Consider the following 14463-nt stretch of genomic DNA (forward strand, 5'->3'; position numbering starts at 1 on the left):
TGAACATGCATGGTCACCAGATGGAGTTCATTACGAGTCCCTCGGAGATACAGACTCAATGAGACCGCAGCCAAAAGTGGTCTGGCAGTGTTTTCACTGCAGGACATGAAGTCACTTGTAGTGTAGATAGAAGTTTACCTTTTAACATGTGATTAAAGTTGTGAAAGGGTGTACTTTAATTCAAACCATGTACTTTCATGGGCTTACGAAAGTCAAAACAAAAGTAAAATCCCAGACAGGATTCGGACTTTTGTCTTCTGGTTGGAGGCTGTGGGATTGTCCCGTCCACCACTCCAAAAACCAACTACTGCAAACTACTGTAGGTTCTGGTACTTCCTCCCTCACAGTGGAAATTGACACTAAAGGGGCACTTTTTGTGTAAAACTATGATGAAAAATGGCAACGTTTCCATAATATGATTAGTTGGGAATGAGAATATGTCGATTTCTCAAGTCAGGTTTTTACAAAACGTATTGATATCTATTATGTTACACTAGAATTAACATTAAAGTTACTCTAAAATGAATCCTTTTTTCCTATTTCTGAATCAGGTCTTTATCCTACACGCAGTATTCACGACTTACCTCCTCACCTCCCAGTGTACTGACTTCTGTTTTTATTACAAGACCAGCCTTTCTTAATTTAAGCCTTTATTTAATCAGAAAGTTTCTTGAGATTGAAATCTCCTTTCTACGGGATGCCTGGCCAAGAAACCATACCATTAACTGCAGGCTGCTGTGGCAAAATCTCAGATAGATTTCTCCGTATAGGAGTGTCCATTAAGTACAAAATCACAGCTCCAGAAACACAGAAATGACTGTGACACCTACTATTGATAGTTTAGCAGAAATTAATATTTTCAAAATCCTTTCAGCACTAGCAATTTTTTTAAACTTTATTAAAACAAATCTTCTTTTAGGATTATGCATTTCCTAATAATTTTAAATTGGTATCAGTTTTTCCATTTAATTAAGGGTGCCCTCTGACTTAACCTTCCCCGACTTGCTTCACTTCTTAAGTCAGAGCAGATCTGGTAGCTTGTTTGTGATTTCACAACAAAAACCTGCTGTGTAAATCTTCTCGGTCACATACAGTATGCATAGTGTATGTGGGTGAGACGTCTCGTGGGAATTTAGATGAGAACAGAGCTGGGAGCGCCGTCAAGTAATCCCGCAAAGTATCGTTTCCCAGGGGTCTCCCTGTCAGTTACACATCCCACAAAGACCTGCAGGAAGCTATTCTCTGCTCTTCTCCTTAAAAGGAAACAGTGGGAGAAGTCAAATCCTGACTTCTGGGGTCTTCCCATGTACAATATCACAGCTGCAGTGTCTCTATGGTAATATAATTACACACCATATATTATAGCCATCCCACATATAGCTTAGAGTGTATTTTGGTATGCAACTGATAATTTAGAAACTCAACAAACAAGCGACTGAGTTTAAGAGGAATTAAATGGAAGCGCCATAGAAAGTCTTTATTACACATTTAAATCGTTTCCAAACTTTGGAGAAACTCGATGTGACGAACACGAATCTGTGTGTTGGTGAAATAAGAAATCTTAATTTAAGATAAGCGTTAGTGTGGACATTTATAGACCACTGTGAGGCTTTCTGTTATCACTGCTGCTCTCTTTGATGATAACTATCACTTCTTAATCTCCTTTTTTATCGTTTCCTTTTTCAGCACTTTGAACAGCCGTGTTTCTGGACGCTGCTGTGCTGCATTGAGATTTAAAAAAAAAACTTCCGCCATCTGAAAAATTATTTTTATCTGTTTTTTTAGCCCTTAGATCATAATTTCGTGAAAGAAACTTGGGGGAAACGTATTGCCGGGAGATCCGTTTTGATCGAGTAAAATGTGTGGTTGAAAAAAGATGATCGCTTCTGAGATTCTTGCTAATAATTTGAGAAATCTGCATATAGCTGTCCTACTGTCTGTTTAGGTCGACAAATGCTTATCTGATCCTCTTCGAACTCGTTGGACATGTTGCTCTGTATCGTTGCGAGCACGGTGCTGAATCTGAAGTTGTCTGGATGAGCTGTTTTTATGTTTTAATTTGTTCTGTGTGGCCAGTGTTGCCCCTACAGCAGGTGTCGTGAATCTGACGTAGCCACTTTTATTTTTTATATGTCAAAGCTTTAAGTGATTCTTTCTATTCTCCAGCTGCAAAAAAATGTGTAACCTTTAAACCACATTTAATTTAAATCTACATCCTACCCTACATTTATCGCCAAGCGCCTTATCTCTCAATTTAGCTATTCCCTGAGAAAGCTACAACCCCAGGTCTGCACACTCTGTGCAGCCACATTTGAACAGACCAATCACACGCATGCATTCAGTGAGCGTTTCTTCATGAGTCCTCTTGTCAAAACTATAAACTTAATGACTGCGTGCACGTTAAGGACATCTGTACGTCATAGTTACAATCTCTCAGAACAGACTCTGTACTAGTTAAAAGGAAAAATTGAGTTACTCAATATTATGTTCCCATTTGGGGGATTTTCAAGCATAATTGAATCATTTTCATTTCACATTCTTTTCTGTTTTTAGGATTTCTGGGAAGTTTGTCATTGTTTGCTATACTGGATAATTTAACTCAGACACATGACAGTAAGCTTAGTCAGTCTAGCCTCAGAGTCAATCTGAGAAAGCCCCAGACACATCATGCTTTTTTTAAACTGCTACTGCAAATCGCCTTGTTGTCGGCCAAGGTCTCAGTTTTTAAGAATTCAAGTGTCAGAAAAGGGGAATTTAGATCAAGGTGGATCAAGAACTTTACTGTTAACAACAAGACAGCTCCCAAAAAGAAAGTGTTTTAGCTAACTCCTTATATTTCCTGACTGGTCTTTATTTTGCTATTTAGTCCAAACAACATCTTCAGCACCTATTGTAGTAGGTTTGAGTAATACAGCGGTTTACTGTTAATTCCCTTCGAGCTGACATGCCCCTCAGCCCGCCCGTGGTCGAGTTACATATTTATTCTTTGCTTTCAGTTGTTGGTTTAACACAATCTCTTAAAACCAACCCCGCATGTCACACACTAGTTAGTAGTAATGCAGACTGACGACCATAAAAGTAGTCATGAGCTCCTACAAACACACACTGTCAGGCGTGCGGACAGTTTTAGACGTAAATCGTGTATCATGCTAAATTACTTCGTGGGGAAATTTTACATTGTTGTTAATGAGAAAGCTCTGACATGCGTCTAACAGTCAAATTCAATCAAACAATAAATGAAAGAAACGTCAAAGTCTGAAGTCACTTCTGGGATTAATAGCTAAAACGAGAGATGATTTCAGCCATCGATGCCTCCTCTCACTGTCTTTAAGTGAGTATTCATTACTTATAACACTTGCCAGCATTTTACTCATAGAAACAAGTGGCAGCTTAATGTTTCTGTAAACTCTTTCTCATTAGGTTATGTGTCTGAGTTTACAAATGGGGTGGCATATCTCTCCAGCATCCTCCTCTGATTTTTCACCGTCTAGTTAATGATGAATCACAGTGTTATTAATGAGGTCTGAGTCCTTGTTTCCCATATGCCTCAAGTAAAACAGAGCAAGACACTGTAGCCTATCCAGTCAGTGCTGCTTTCATATTATGTCCTTATTGTATATTTTCTACAAGATACAAGAACTAACCTGCAGAATTCTGCAAAAACAAGTTGCTTTATTTCACTACAGGCACATTTTGACACTTTAAGTTGTTCCCAAAGAAACACAATCTTATGCTTGAGTGCACTGGGGTTAAATCGGGCCTCAAAACTCAGAACTTTTGAATCTACAGGCTTTCATTTCCTTGCTTAAGTGCTCTTTGACAGTAATTGTTGTTCAGTGGAAAAGCATCTGCTGTTGGATTTTCTGTCACAAATCCACTCTTTTAATCGCCGCTCCTAAAATATTTTTGTCTCTGATGTCCCCCACGGCTTTCACCCACACACTTTTTACTTTTACTCTTCTAACAGTTTGTACAATACTTCTAAAACGATTTCATTTTTAGCTAATTTTGATTTTTACCCATTTCAACAACCTTAATGCATTTACATTTCCACTGTTTATGTACTGTATTCACATGTTTTTTTCACCTTTACTGATTGCTTTTTATTACTGTTTATCCATCACATAAGTAACAGTTTAAAATTTTTAGGCAAATCTTCTTCAAACCCAACTCTTAATGGTCTCATATTTCTCATTATCAGCCACAGATTATACATAAAGACAGTCTGGGGTTTCGGCATGTTGGAATGTTGTAATTTCCACTTGGTTACAGTTGTAGAATTCAGTCGTTGGACTTTGTTGTCTCTACAGGTGGACTTGGGGTTCCTACGATTCGTCAAAGCCATCGGGACGCAGGGTGCCATCTCAAAAGAAACCAAGAAGCACTACTACGTTCGCACATACAAAGTGGACCTGAGCTCCAACGGAGAGGACTGGGTCGCCGTGAAGGACGGCTCAAAGCAGAAGGTAATGATGAGTCACTTATTCTCTTACAATGATCATCTACCTAATGCTGACAAGTAATGAAGGACCCTGCATTCTAATCAATGAGGTAAATGGCTGAATCAATGTTTTCCAAGGCTACAGCAGCTGGCTGCATGCCTAAACTAAAGTGTGCACTGAAGGTCTGCTTTGCATCCCACTTCTTTTAACACGTTTAGAATTCATTTATTCTGGCACTGGAAGTTGTTGGTGCAGAAATAAACTTCTAGGGACTGAATTTAGGCAACATACTGACAAACACTGTGTAACACGAAGCTTCAAAAGAAAGTCTCGTCTACTCTACGCTAAATCTGCATCACGCTGAACATTCGTGGTTTATTGTTTCAGGTGTTATTTGTTGTTTTTCCCAAATTCTAATTACTGTGATAGTACAGTATCATCCAAAGTCATGCAAAAACACACTGAAAGCTCAGTTCTTAAAGGTCTGCATAACCACAAGGCCGCAGCTCAGGCAGTTGTACCAGTAGTATCAAAACAGTTTGCTGTAGTCATGTGCAACGAATAAATAATTTTCAATAAGGCAGCTGTGGTGTTACTGTAGTAGCAGCTGTATTATTGGGAAGAACACTCATTTCTATTGTCGATCGTGGAGATGCTAGCAGCCAGAGCAGAAGCTTTATTTGCACTTTTGGTGGGAGTAGCAAACACTTACAGTGTTACAGTGCATAGCTGTACTGATTAGCAGCAACTGTGATGAATAGCAGTAAACATTCCTGCCAGCGCTGCTGTTTTGCCCAGGTTTTCTCCTTCTATTTAAAGACCATCCCCTGCGCCCTCACGCTTTAATCTTTCTCCCGGCAAAATCACCTAATTTAGGAGTAACTGTGATGCATGCATACATAACATTTGTGCATTTCTTTAACGTTACCTGAGTTCCAAAGTCATGTATGGAAGCCAGTCTGGAAACAGTCCACACAGTTTTAAACCCATCAGTCACTGCGGCGGCCCGACTGAAGTGGGTAAATATGAGTAAAGTAACAGATGCTCTCCTGTGCCTGTATTTTTAGATCTTTCTGGGGAACGACAACCCCACAGATGAAGTTCACAGCCATCTTCCCAAACCCACTCTGGCTCGCTACATTCGTATCCGCCCTATGTCCTGGGAGCAAGGCATCTGTATGCGCTTCGAGATCTACGGCTGCAGAACATCAGGTACACAAACTCATACATACTGATGTGGGACCTCACTCCCAGCTTCAACTCCTGATGTATAGATTTATGTTCCACAGCTACTCCGCCGCATACCGTTAGTGCTGAAGTCCGTGTTTTTACATATTCCATTCATACATTTTCTTCTTAATTAACTTTCCCTGTCCCCTCGGGGATTAATGAAGTTTAATGTAATCATTTTTTCCCCCTTATCTAACATATACATATGCAGCATATGCATCTGCTAATACTCACTGGATTGCTTTTTTCCCTATTTTCTAATATAGTAAGCCAAACAGACTGTATATACAGAAATTTCCAGCTCACTTTACCATCTCCATAATTTTTCTCCATGCTCAGTAATCTCTTGCAAATATTCTGCATTTTTCCCCAAACACAAAAAGAAAGATTTATCATTTATTAAATGTTTTATGAAATTTTAATTAAGAAAAATGTTCAGTTCTTTCCTGTTTTTATAGACCATTCGTGCTCTTCTCCAAACCTGAGCTGAAATTTTTAACATAGCCTCTCTTTAAAAGATGGATAGAGCCCCGCAGCCTTGTTTCAGAGCTAGAATGTGCTAGAAAATTGGTAAATTTTAAGCTTTTGAAAATCCACCAGGGTAAAGTTGTGATGAAGGTGGTGATTACAGGCTGTAATCATGAGTGTTTTCTGCTGTAAAGTTAGCGTTTTATGATGCGAGTCTTACTCATAGTCTAACTCGAGTGACCGTTAGAGGAACTGCACTAATTGGCAAAAACAAAAAGCCACTGATCTCTTAAAGAAATGACTAACATTTCACCAGCTCGTCAGTTCTTTTTTCTTCCTTTTACTTTTTCCTCACTTTTGTTCATCATGAATCAAACTAACATCTTTTCGCTTTGTGGATGAGAAACCCCCGCCGCTCTCTGTTGATTTAAAATAATCACTGCTTCCAAAGCGAGCGCAAACTCCCACAGAAGGATGCCGTTATTCATTACAGTGGAGCAGAGGAAAATCATGGTGCCTCATTACTCATCCCCTAACATTACATAAACCTCAGTCCTTGAAGTGCTACAAACAACTCTCAGTAGGAGGGCCTCATGAATTGGATATCAGGCTCTTACTCATTGGAGAACTGGATATAGAGTGCCGGACAGGTGATTCGGGAGATATAGTGACGCAGTTTGGAGAGTATATATGTGTGCTGTATGCAGGTAATGCACTTGAAGCAGAGCCATCATTTACTTCAGAGCACAAAAGTTTTTATCTACATTTTCGCAATTTAAAGAAGTGATAAAAACATGAATGCACGTTATCGTTTGCTGTCCCTGGGAGGACATTTGGTTCTTATAAGCTCAGCAACATCAGAACGCACACTGGCAGCCCTGTAGGAGGTTTCCATAAAGGAGTCTGAATAGCTTTATACTTTCACACTGTGCAAGAATTTACATCCCCAAGAGCTGTTGTTGTTGTTAAACGGCAGATACAACTGTGGGAGCATTTGTCAAATGCAAATATCATGACTGTTTGGGCCCGGATATTAGCTCTAGCTTGTTGTGGATAATGGATTTAACTTAGCCTTGCAATGACTAGACCATGCTGTGCAAGTATTATTAAGAGTTCACATTCCAGGCAAGCTTATCCAGTCATTATCCCAGAATATTTTCCAATACTTAAACACTGTAATGAAAATGGAAGCGTTCGAAAAAGCAGCCTGGCCCGGTTGTTGAACAGATTGTACTGTAACCTCAAGGTCGCAGGTTTTTCACACACGTCGATGAGTCTGTCAGCATCATGATGCCCGTGAGGCGAGACTTTAAACCTCCAACATGTTGCTAAGATTCTGCTGCGAGCCGCCTCTTGACCTCTGATGATGTGAGGCAGATTTGTAGTTGTAAACTTTTCTCTCCTTCTTCATTTGAATCAGAGATCCGCCCGGTTTTGCTTAATGAGGCACATTTGTCATTTTGGTTTATATAAATCATTTTTAAAACTCAACTTGACTTCACTGCAATAGGAGTGAAACTTTCCAAGCCTTCTATGTGCTGAAAGAAAGCTTTGTTTAGACCAACTCTGCATGAATAATGCAGCCTCTTCATTTATTTCGGTGGAGTGTTCAGTGGAGGCTCGGTATCATCTGGCAAGGTGCTGTCAAGTGTATAATGCAACTAAATTAACTTTTACCCTGAATGCAGAATTTCTCCTATCCCCTTTCATGCTCATCAAGAGAAAATAAAATCATTTCCACTGTGACAACTTCCCCCTCCTCGTCCTAATGTATTAACTTTGCAGTGTTTTGGTGTCTGGTAACTCTTCATACTTGAGGATCTGTTAAATCCCGAATCATTTTTCATCATCTAGCTGGTACTTGAGACTATGTTGCAGAGCAGGGCGATATGACCAAAAATATTTATCACAATATATATTTGAACATTTGCGATAACGATATAACTGACGATATAATTGACACTAGACAAAATACTTTACAACTCCACAACTTTATTAATGCAAAAAAACCCAAAACATCAATGTGTTTTCACTTAAACAAGCAGCTGTTTTTTATGTGCATTAAAGTTATATAAAAATGTAACAGTGCAAATGCAAATTCCTTGCTGACAGTTTAACCAAAAGGCATTTCCGGTGGAAATTGGCCGACATATCCTCAGCATAACCATGTAGAATATCCACAAAACTTAAAAAGAGGTTATACACACACAATACGGTAATATTATGTTGAAGCACAGTACATATCACTCCGCGAGGCTCCTGCCTACGGTAGCCGTAATGCACCGACAATCCATCAAGCGGTGCGGCTTCGTAGCTTAGCAAAGTCGTACTAAAAACATTTGACAGATTTTCGAGCGCCGTGTACATAAAATCATTTCCAGGTCAGTAAACACAACCAGAATTCATACATAACGCACACGGGATTATAAGGGGCACTGTCGATTTTCAGAAAAATCAAAGGATTGATTTTAAGTGTGTCGTATTTTCCAAACAACACGGTAATAGCGACGGCCCGCTAGCATGCTCTACCAAAAATAGTGCTTTGTTGTGTATCTGAATCTGAGGGACGAAAGCTAAACCAGTTCCACACCACTGAAGTTGCAGCATTTTTACAAACCAGTTCTGGTTCATCCGTTTCGTTCAGCTATTATCTTTTGTCATTCTCCATCACCGCCATGGTTTTTCTGCTTTTTATGAAAACAAAGGCACTGCGCATGCGCGTTTTGCCCATATTCTATCGCGATATTTCATTTTCTTATCGTTGCCCGACATTATACCAGTATTACCGTGAAAGGTACGATATGGCCCAGCCCTACTATGCGGCAACACGATGAATGCTTTGGATCTAACAGTCACAAAGAAGGAGGCATATTCCTCTTTTTTCACTTTAATGTTGGCCTGAACATAGAGGGCACAGACGTGTTCATACCTAACAACCTTTGTCTTATAGGTGTTGGAGTATATCCAGCCATGATAGTAACATCAGTAATGGCAGGAGAAATATAAAAAGAACACAGCTGAGACACAGACGTTTGGATGTTTGGGTTCTTATCCATCACAATCATGTTGCTATCAGGGAGCTTTCTAATCTGCCCGTTTTCATTCTGTTTAATGTCAGTGACCATAAACTTACAGTCGCAGTCAAAAAGAATTAACAAGGAGTCCTGAAAAAGATGTTGTGGCAGCTCCAATCACCCTGATCTCAATATTATGGAGTCAGCGTGAGACTGAAATCCCGCTGGTGCCTCAATCCACAGAAGACGCTCGGAAAAACATACCCGCGAAGTCAAATCTGTGCTTGCGTACAAGAAGGAGAATAGTTGCTGATAGTCAAGCCCCTCAGAATCAGAGAGGCTCGACTCGGGAGGCAGACACCCTCTTTAAGATTCAACTCACAGCTTTCCTTTTTGATAAAGTTTTTAGTTCGAGCTCGATCAGGTGACCCTGAATATCCACTGCTAAAGGCTCAGGCTCCTGGAGGACTTTCAAGTGATGCACTGAGCACTTATTTTCCACTCACGTCTTTTCACTCCCCACCTGTTTATACACCACTGCTGCATTTTTGTCTTATCTCTCCATCCGCCTCTATTTCGTCTTGTTTCTCCATCATCTCTGCTGGAGATTTCTTCCTATTAAAATTTAGTTTTTTCTTCCCAACATCACAAAGTCCTTGCTGATAGGTTTTCTCACAAACACCTTACTGTCCCTTGTGGCGACTGTTGTTGTGATTTGGTGCTATGCAAAAAGGATACTGAATCCCTGCTTCGTCTACAGAGCAGCAGCGTACACACACTAAAAGTTTAGTAATTCCTCGTTTATTCAAACAAACCCATGCTGGGGATTAAAGATGACTCTTTGATATTTTTACCAAAGCGTTTAAACACTGCTCCAGCACCCAGAGGGCCTCAACTAAAACCGCTGACTTAAGCAGTGACAAGATAATGATGGCCGTGGCATTTCTTATCGTACTTTACGCCTTTCAAAAGTTTCCTACCCACTGTTCACTGTCTGCTCATCGTTTTCCTGCTGTACAGACTACCCGTGTGCAGGGATGTTGGGGATGGTGTCTGGCCAGATCTCAGATGCTCAGATCAGTGCCTCGTCCTACGCTGACCGGGGCTGGGTGGCCGAGAACGCGCGTTTATTGACGGGAAGGTCGGGCTGGACCGGACAGTCGACAAAGCAGCCTTTCAAGAATGAGTGGCTGCAGGTGGGTTCACAAACACAGCTGAGTTTAGAGATGAAACAGGCAGATCATGACCTCATGTGTGTTTTATTTGTTTACAGTGTTAGAAAGTTCAGTTATCCATCCAGCAGCCACAAGCACATCCTTAACTGCTGCACTGTTAACTGAAACAGTGCTTCCCAAAGTTTCTGGCTGGTGATGCTTTGATATGAAGACAGTGTCTGCTCACTCATATGGCCACGAGTGCTTTTATAAACTGTTTAAAATAGAGTATACAGTTTATTTTTCCTGTTCCCCACTCAGATGGGAAGCATCAGGCAAGAAAAATATCTACATTTTGACTAGCAAATATCTAAATAGTCTTAAGATTTCTCAAATTATCCTGATTCCCACCTGCAGAGACCCCAGCCCCCAGAGTGGAAACCACTTGTCCGCACCAATCCAAGCCAGTTCTTTTTAAATGAAACCACAGTTTGTCTTTGTCATTTTTATAATCTATCACAGATCATAGGTGTAGACAGTATTTTGCTCCTTCACAGGTGGATCTGGGCCAGGACAAGACAGTGACCGGTGTGGTGATCCAAGGAGGAAAACACCGTGACAGGAACGTCTTCATGAAGAAGTTTAAGGTGGGCCACAGCCTGGATGGAGAGGAGTGGACCATGGTGAAGGAGGAGAACACCACCAGGGTCAAGGTTGGCTCACTTACACATGTAACAGCAAAATGTCACTTTTTATTAGTCTGTGTTTGCGGTGCCTGGCAGCCAGAAGGTCAGGTTGTGTAACGTGAGTGCTGAAAACAACATCTATTTATCTGTTTGAGATGCAGATTAATTAGTTCGCACACAAAGACAGAGTAAAACAGAAAATGACCAAAGACATGACGGCCAACATAGAAATGAGGAAACACAGTCAGGAAATTGCCCGAGAGGCTAAAAATTAAAACTGCACATCACCAAAACAACAATTAAATCCAAACAGGGACAAAAATTCAAAAATATCAAAAGAACTGAGGCTCAGCATGACTGGAATAATTAAATCAAAACAGCGATCCGATTAAACGAGAATCCAAAACTCAAAAACAACACAGAACCATAAGACTGTGACTAAATGTGCTTAATATGACTTCAAATGAGCACATCTGAAGGTGGTGCTCGAGGCTATCTGAAAGGACCACGTGTGCACATCAGATGAAAGTGGTTTTACTTTTTCTTTTGGCTTCTATTCCTCTTCTTTCTTTATTCCTCCCCGTGTCTCATTCGGCAGCATTGTGAAGCAGGCGATGAATTACAAGGAAAGCAGATAAAAAAGTTGTTGACATGAAATAAACATCTTCTTACAGACGTCTTTAATTCCTGAAAGCCGTCAGACAGACGCTCTGCACGACACAGCGCCGCTCCTGGAATGAAATGTTAATCACCTAAATTATAGACGGCTTTTCATGTGAGCTCTGTTTGCTGGTCCGTGTTTGTTGGATGCTTTTGTCTGAAGAGCTCCACAAAACTTCCACCAGGAAATCTGTGTTTTTATGGAAGCGAATCATTTTAGTGTACTTTAAATAAACGCAGGCTAGAAGAAGAAAGAAGAACTGTGGGTAAAAAACTGAAGCGGCATTATTGGGGGGTGTGAAATCATCACAGCAGGATTCGGTGACACAAAAAAAGTGCGGCGGGAGTTGCTGCTCGACCACCCACGCATTTATTTATTTTTCACATTCGCCCAAGCTTTGTGCCGAGGTCCCTCGCTTCTCTCTGCACCAGAGCCTCTAAGACGCGTATTGATCAAACGTGTCGATACGTCTGTGTTACAAAAATATTAGTGGTCATACCTTACTGATTCCCTCATCGATCGGCTTTCTAGCACTTTCTTGGCTTAATGACACCACAAAACTGCTGCAACTAAATGAAGTTTTATCGCTCTAGAACAGAGTGCAGGGTGTAGTCCTGAACTGAAGCCGATAAAAACGTTAATATACAAGTAACTTTAAGTTGTTAAGTATATTTCACGTTGCTGGGATTTTTTCTTTTTGTCCTTTAGATGACAGAAAACATAACAAGTCACGATTTTGGTGTAATTTTCTGTCTCTGTAAACATAACTGTAATTCCAATCTGCAAAAAGGAAATGCATGTCGTTGCTCTCGAGACCCTTCTTCCCCTCCTCGGCTGGCCCTGCTGGTGCGACATCCTCCTCTATGTTTTCCAGATGGCAGGGCGGAGGGCGAAGCTGGCCATCAGACTCCTGCTGATTTACTGCAGACGGAGATCTAGATGCTCCCGTCAGCCTCTCCGCTCTGTTTCCTGTAGCTTTTTATAAAAAACGCTTCAAAAGACGAGGCAGGAAGGCTCAGTGGTACGTGTGTTTAAAGGTGCCTGGGCACAAGCACGTACTCTGTACGTACAGTGCATGTTCGTGCATAAAGATGAGCGTATATAGAGTTGTATAACATGTGCAGGTGGCTTATTCTGTCTAATCACAAACAGAAGTCCTGGAAGATGCACAACAAGAACAACAACAACACACAAGTAAAGGATGATTAGCTTTCAGGAACCACATTTGTAATGGATTTTAAGATTACAATTACAGTGGTAACAGTGTAACCTCCCAGCATGCAAATTCAAATCACTCATTTTATGAGTGTAAAAGTGCCACAGTGTTGTCTAAAGAAACTAAAAGGCTACTGTAATTTCCATTGTGGCACTATTCTTTAAAGAGGACCAGAAGCTAATTTCCAGATCCATTTTTTAATTCTTTACCAGAAAATCTTTCCATGATTCTCAATTTAAAATAATCCTTATTCTTCTTGAATTTCCCCTGCGTGCAGCCCCTTACTTTGTCCTTTTTTAAACTCCTCCTCCTTTCTTCTTCTTCTGCTGATTGACTGCCCCTCTGAAAGTTTGAACAGCATGTGGGCGGGGCTTCTGTGCCTGATATGACCATATAAGGATACCCTCTCTGACAGGAAATTTTTTTAAAACTAGCAGGTTCGTATACTCATCAGATATATGTTGGATTTTATGCGTACCTGCAGACAAACATAACATTTGTGTTATGGAACGGCTGTGTGCAGGCAGGAAAAGGACCCACAGTGCAGACTACAGAGACAGACATGAACTCAAAAAACAGCTTGAATGCTGAACTCAAAAGGGTAACAAAACTGAGAATACAAAATAAGCTTACACAGCAAGATGAGGGTGGATCGCAACATGGACACAGAGAAACACAGGGCTTAAATACACGGAGGGAGCAATCAGGGAATGGCAAACAGGAGGGAAACACAGCTGGGGCAACTCAGGCCTAACGAGACAAAGGAAGCAAAACCAGACACATTAACATAAGACATGGACCTTCAAAGTAAAACAGGAAACATAACACAGAGACGCAGACTTGACACGGGGATACAGCAGACAGGGGAGACAGCAACTATGGATCACAGACAGAAAACCAGAACACTAAAACTCTAACAAAACCCACATAGAAAACCTAAACTAAGAATAAACCTATAACCCATAATATAATGAAATAAACAAAATCAAAGAACCAAAACCACAAAACACTGGGCCGATGACCCAGGAACTCTAACAATTTGTGCATTTGCACATGTAGACATTAAGAGCTGCAACAGTTTTGCCTTTAGTTTCTTATGAAAGGCCACTTTTAGTCAGCACATACCAGAACATGCTAAGGTGTTAGCAAAGATGGAACAGCTTTAGTGTAACAGTTATGTCCATACACAAACTTTTCATATTATAATTCCAGCTATACTGCCACTCTGCAGCCTGTAATAAATCAGGCACGAGGAAACCGCAGCGCTTCAGACATGCAGGCGTGCGTTTGGTGTTTGGTGTCCCGCCACTTGGTTCCCGGTGTGACTGTAACCATTTTCATCTGTGCTGCTTCCATGCTGAAAATATGAAAGGATGGCCTCTGGATCTGATTTCCTCCTTTCATTTTGTTTCAGCTCCTTGTCAAACAGAGTAATGCCTGATCAGAGACAGCACACGCTGTTTTTTTCTGTTATTCTTATCAAAGCCCCGAGGATGGGGCTTTACAGCAGTGAGTGCTGCAGAGTGTTCAGAATAGCTTGGTAGTATTAGTTATACTGGTACCTTCCTCTGTAAATGACAGAGCTTTCATAC

The 14463-nt window shown here is 40.8% G+C and overlaps 1 protein-coding gene and 1 long non-coding RNA gene across 3 annotated transcripts in view; one reads left to right on the top strand and one right to left on the bottom strand.

Annotated features, from left to right (window-relative positions):
* The window catches only part of LOC101465901 (neuropilin-1a), a 104393-nt gene that overhangs the window by 70307 nt on the left and 19623 nt on the right, over positions 1 to 14463 (top strand). For both annotated transcript variants that reach the window (XM_076876301.1, XM_004565545.5), the window contains exons 7-10: positions 4311 to 4466; positions 5510 to 5654; positions 10175 to 10350; positions 10866 to 11021. In XM_076876301.1, coding sequence (XP_076732416.1) covers positions 4311 to 4466; positions 5510 to 5654; positions 10175 to 10350; positions 10866 to 11021 — 633 coding nt within the window. The remainder of the gene's footprint in view (positions 1 to 4310; positions 4467 to 5509; positions 5655 to 10174; positions 10351 to 10865; positions 11022 to 14463) is intronic.
* Positions 12163 to 13523, bottom strand: LOC143413379 (uncharacterized). The gene is made up of 3 exons (XR_013094005.1): positions 13505 to 13523; positions 13157 to 13349; positions 12163 to 12812 (listed from the first exon to the last, which is right to left on the bottom strand). It is a non-coding gene; the product is annotated as an uncharacterized LOC143413379 (long non-coding RNA).

This window comes from Maylandia zebra, linkage group LG18, assembly GCF_041146795.1.
Source record: "Maylandia zebra isolate NMK-2024a linkage group LG18, Mzebra_GT3a, whole genome shotgun sequence".
Classification (NCBI taxonomy): Eukaryota; Metazoa; Chordata; class Actinopteri; order Cichliformes; family Cichlidae; genus Maylandia; species Maylandia zebra.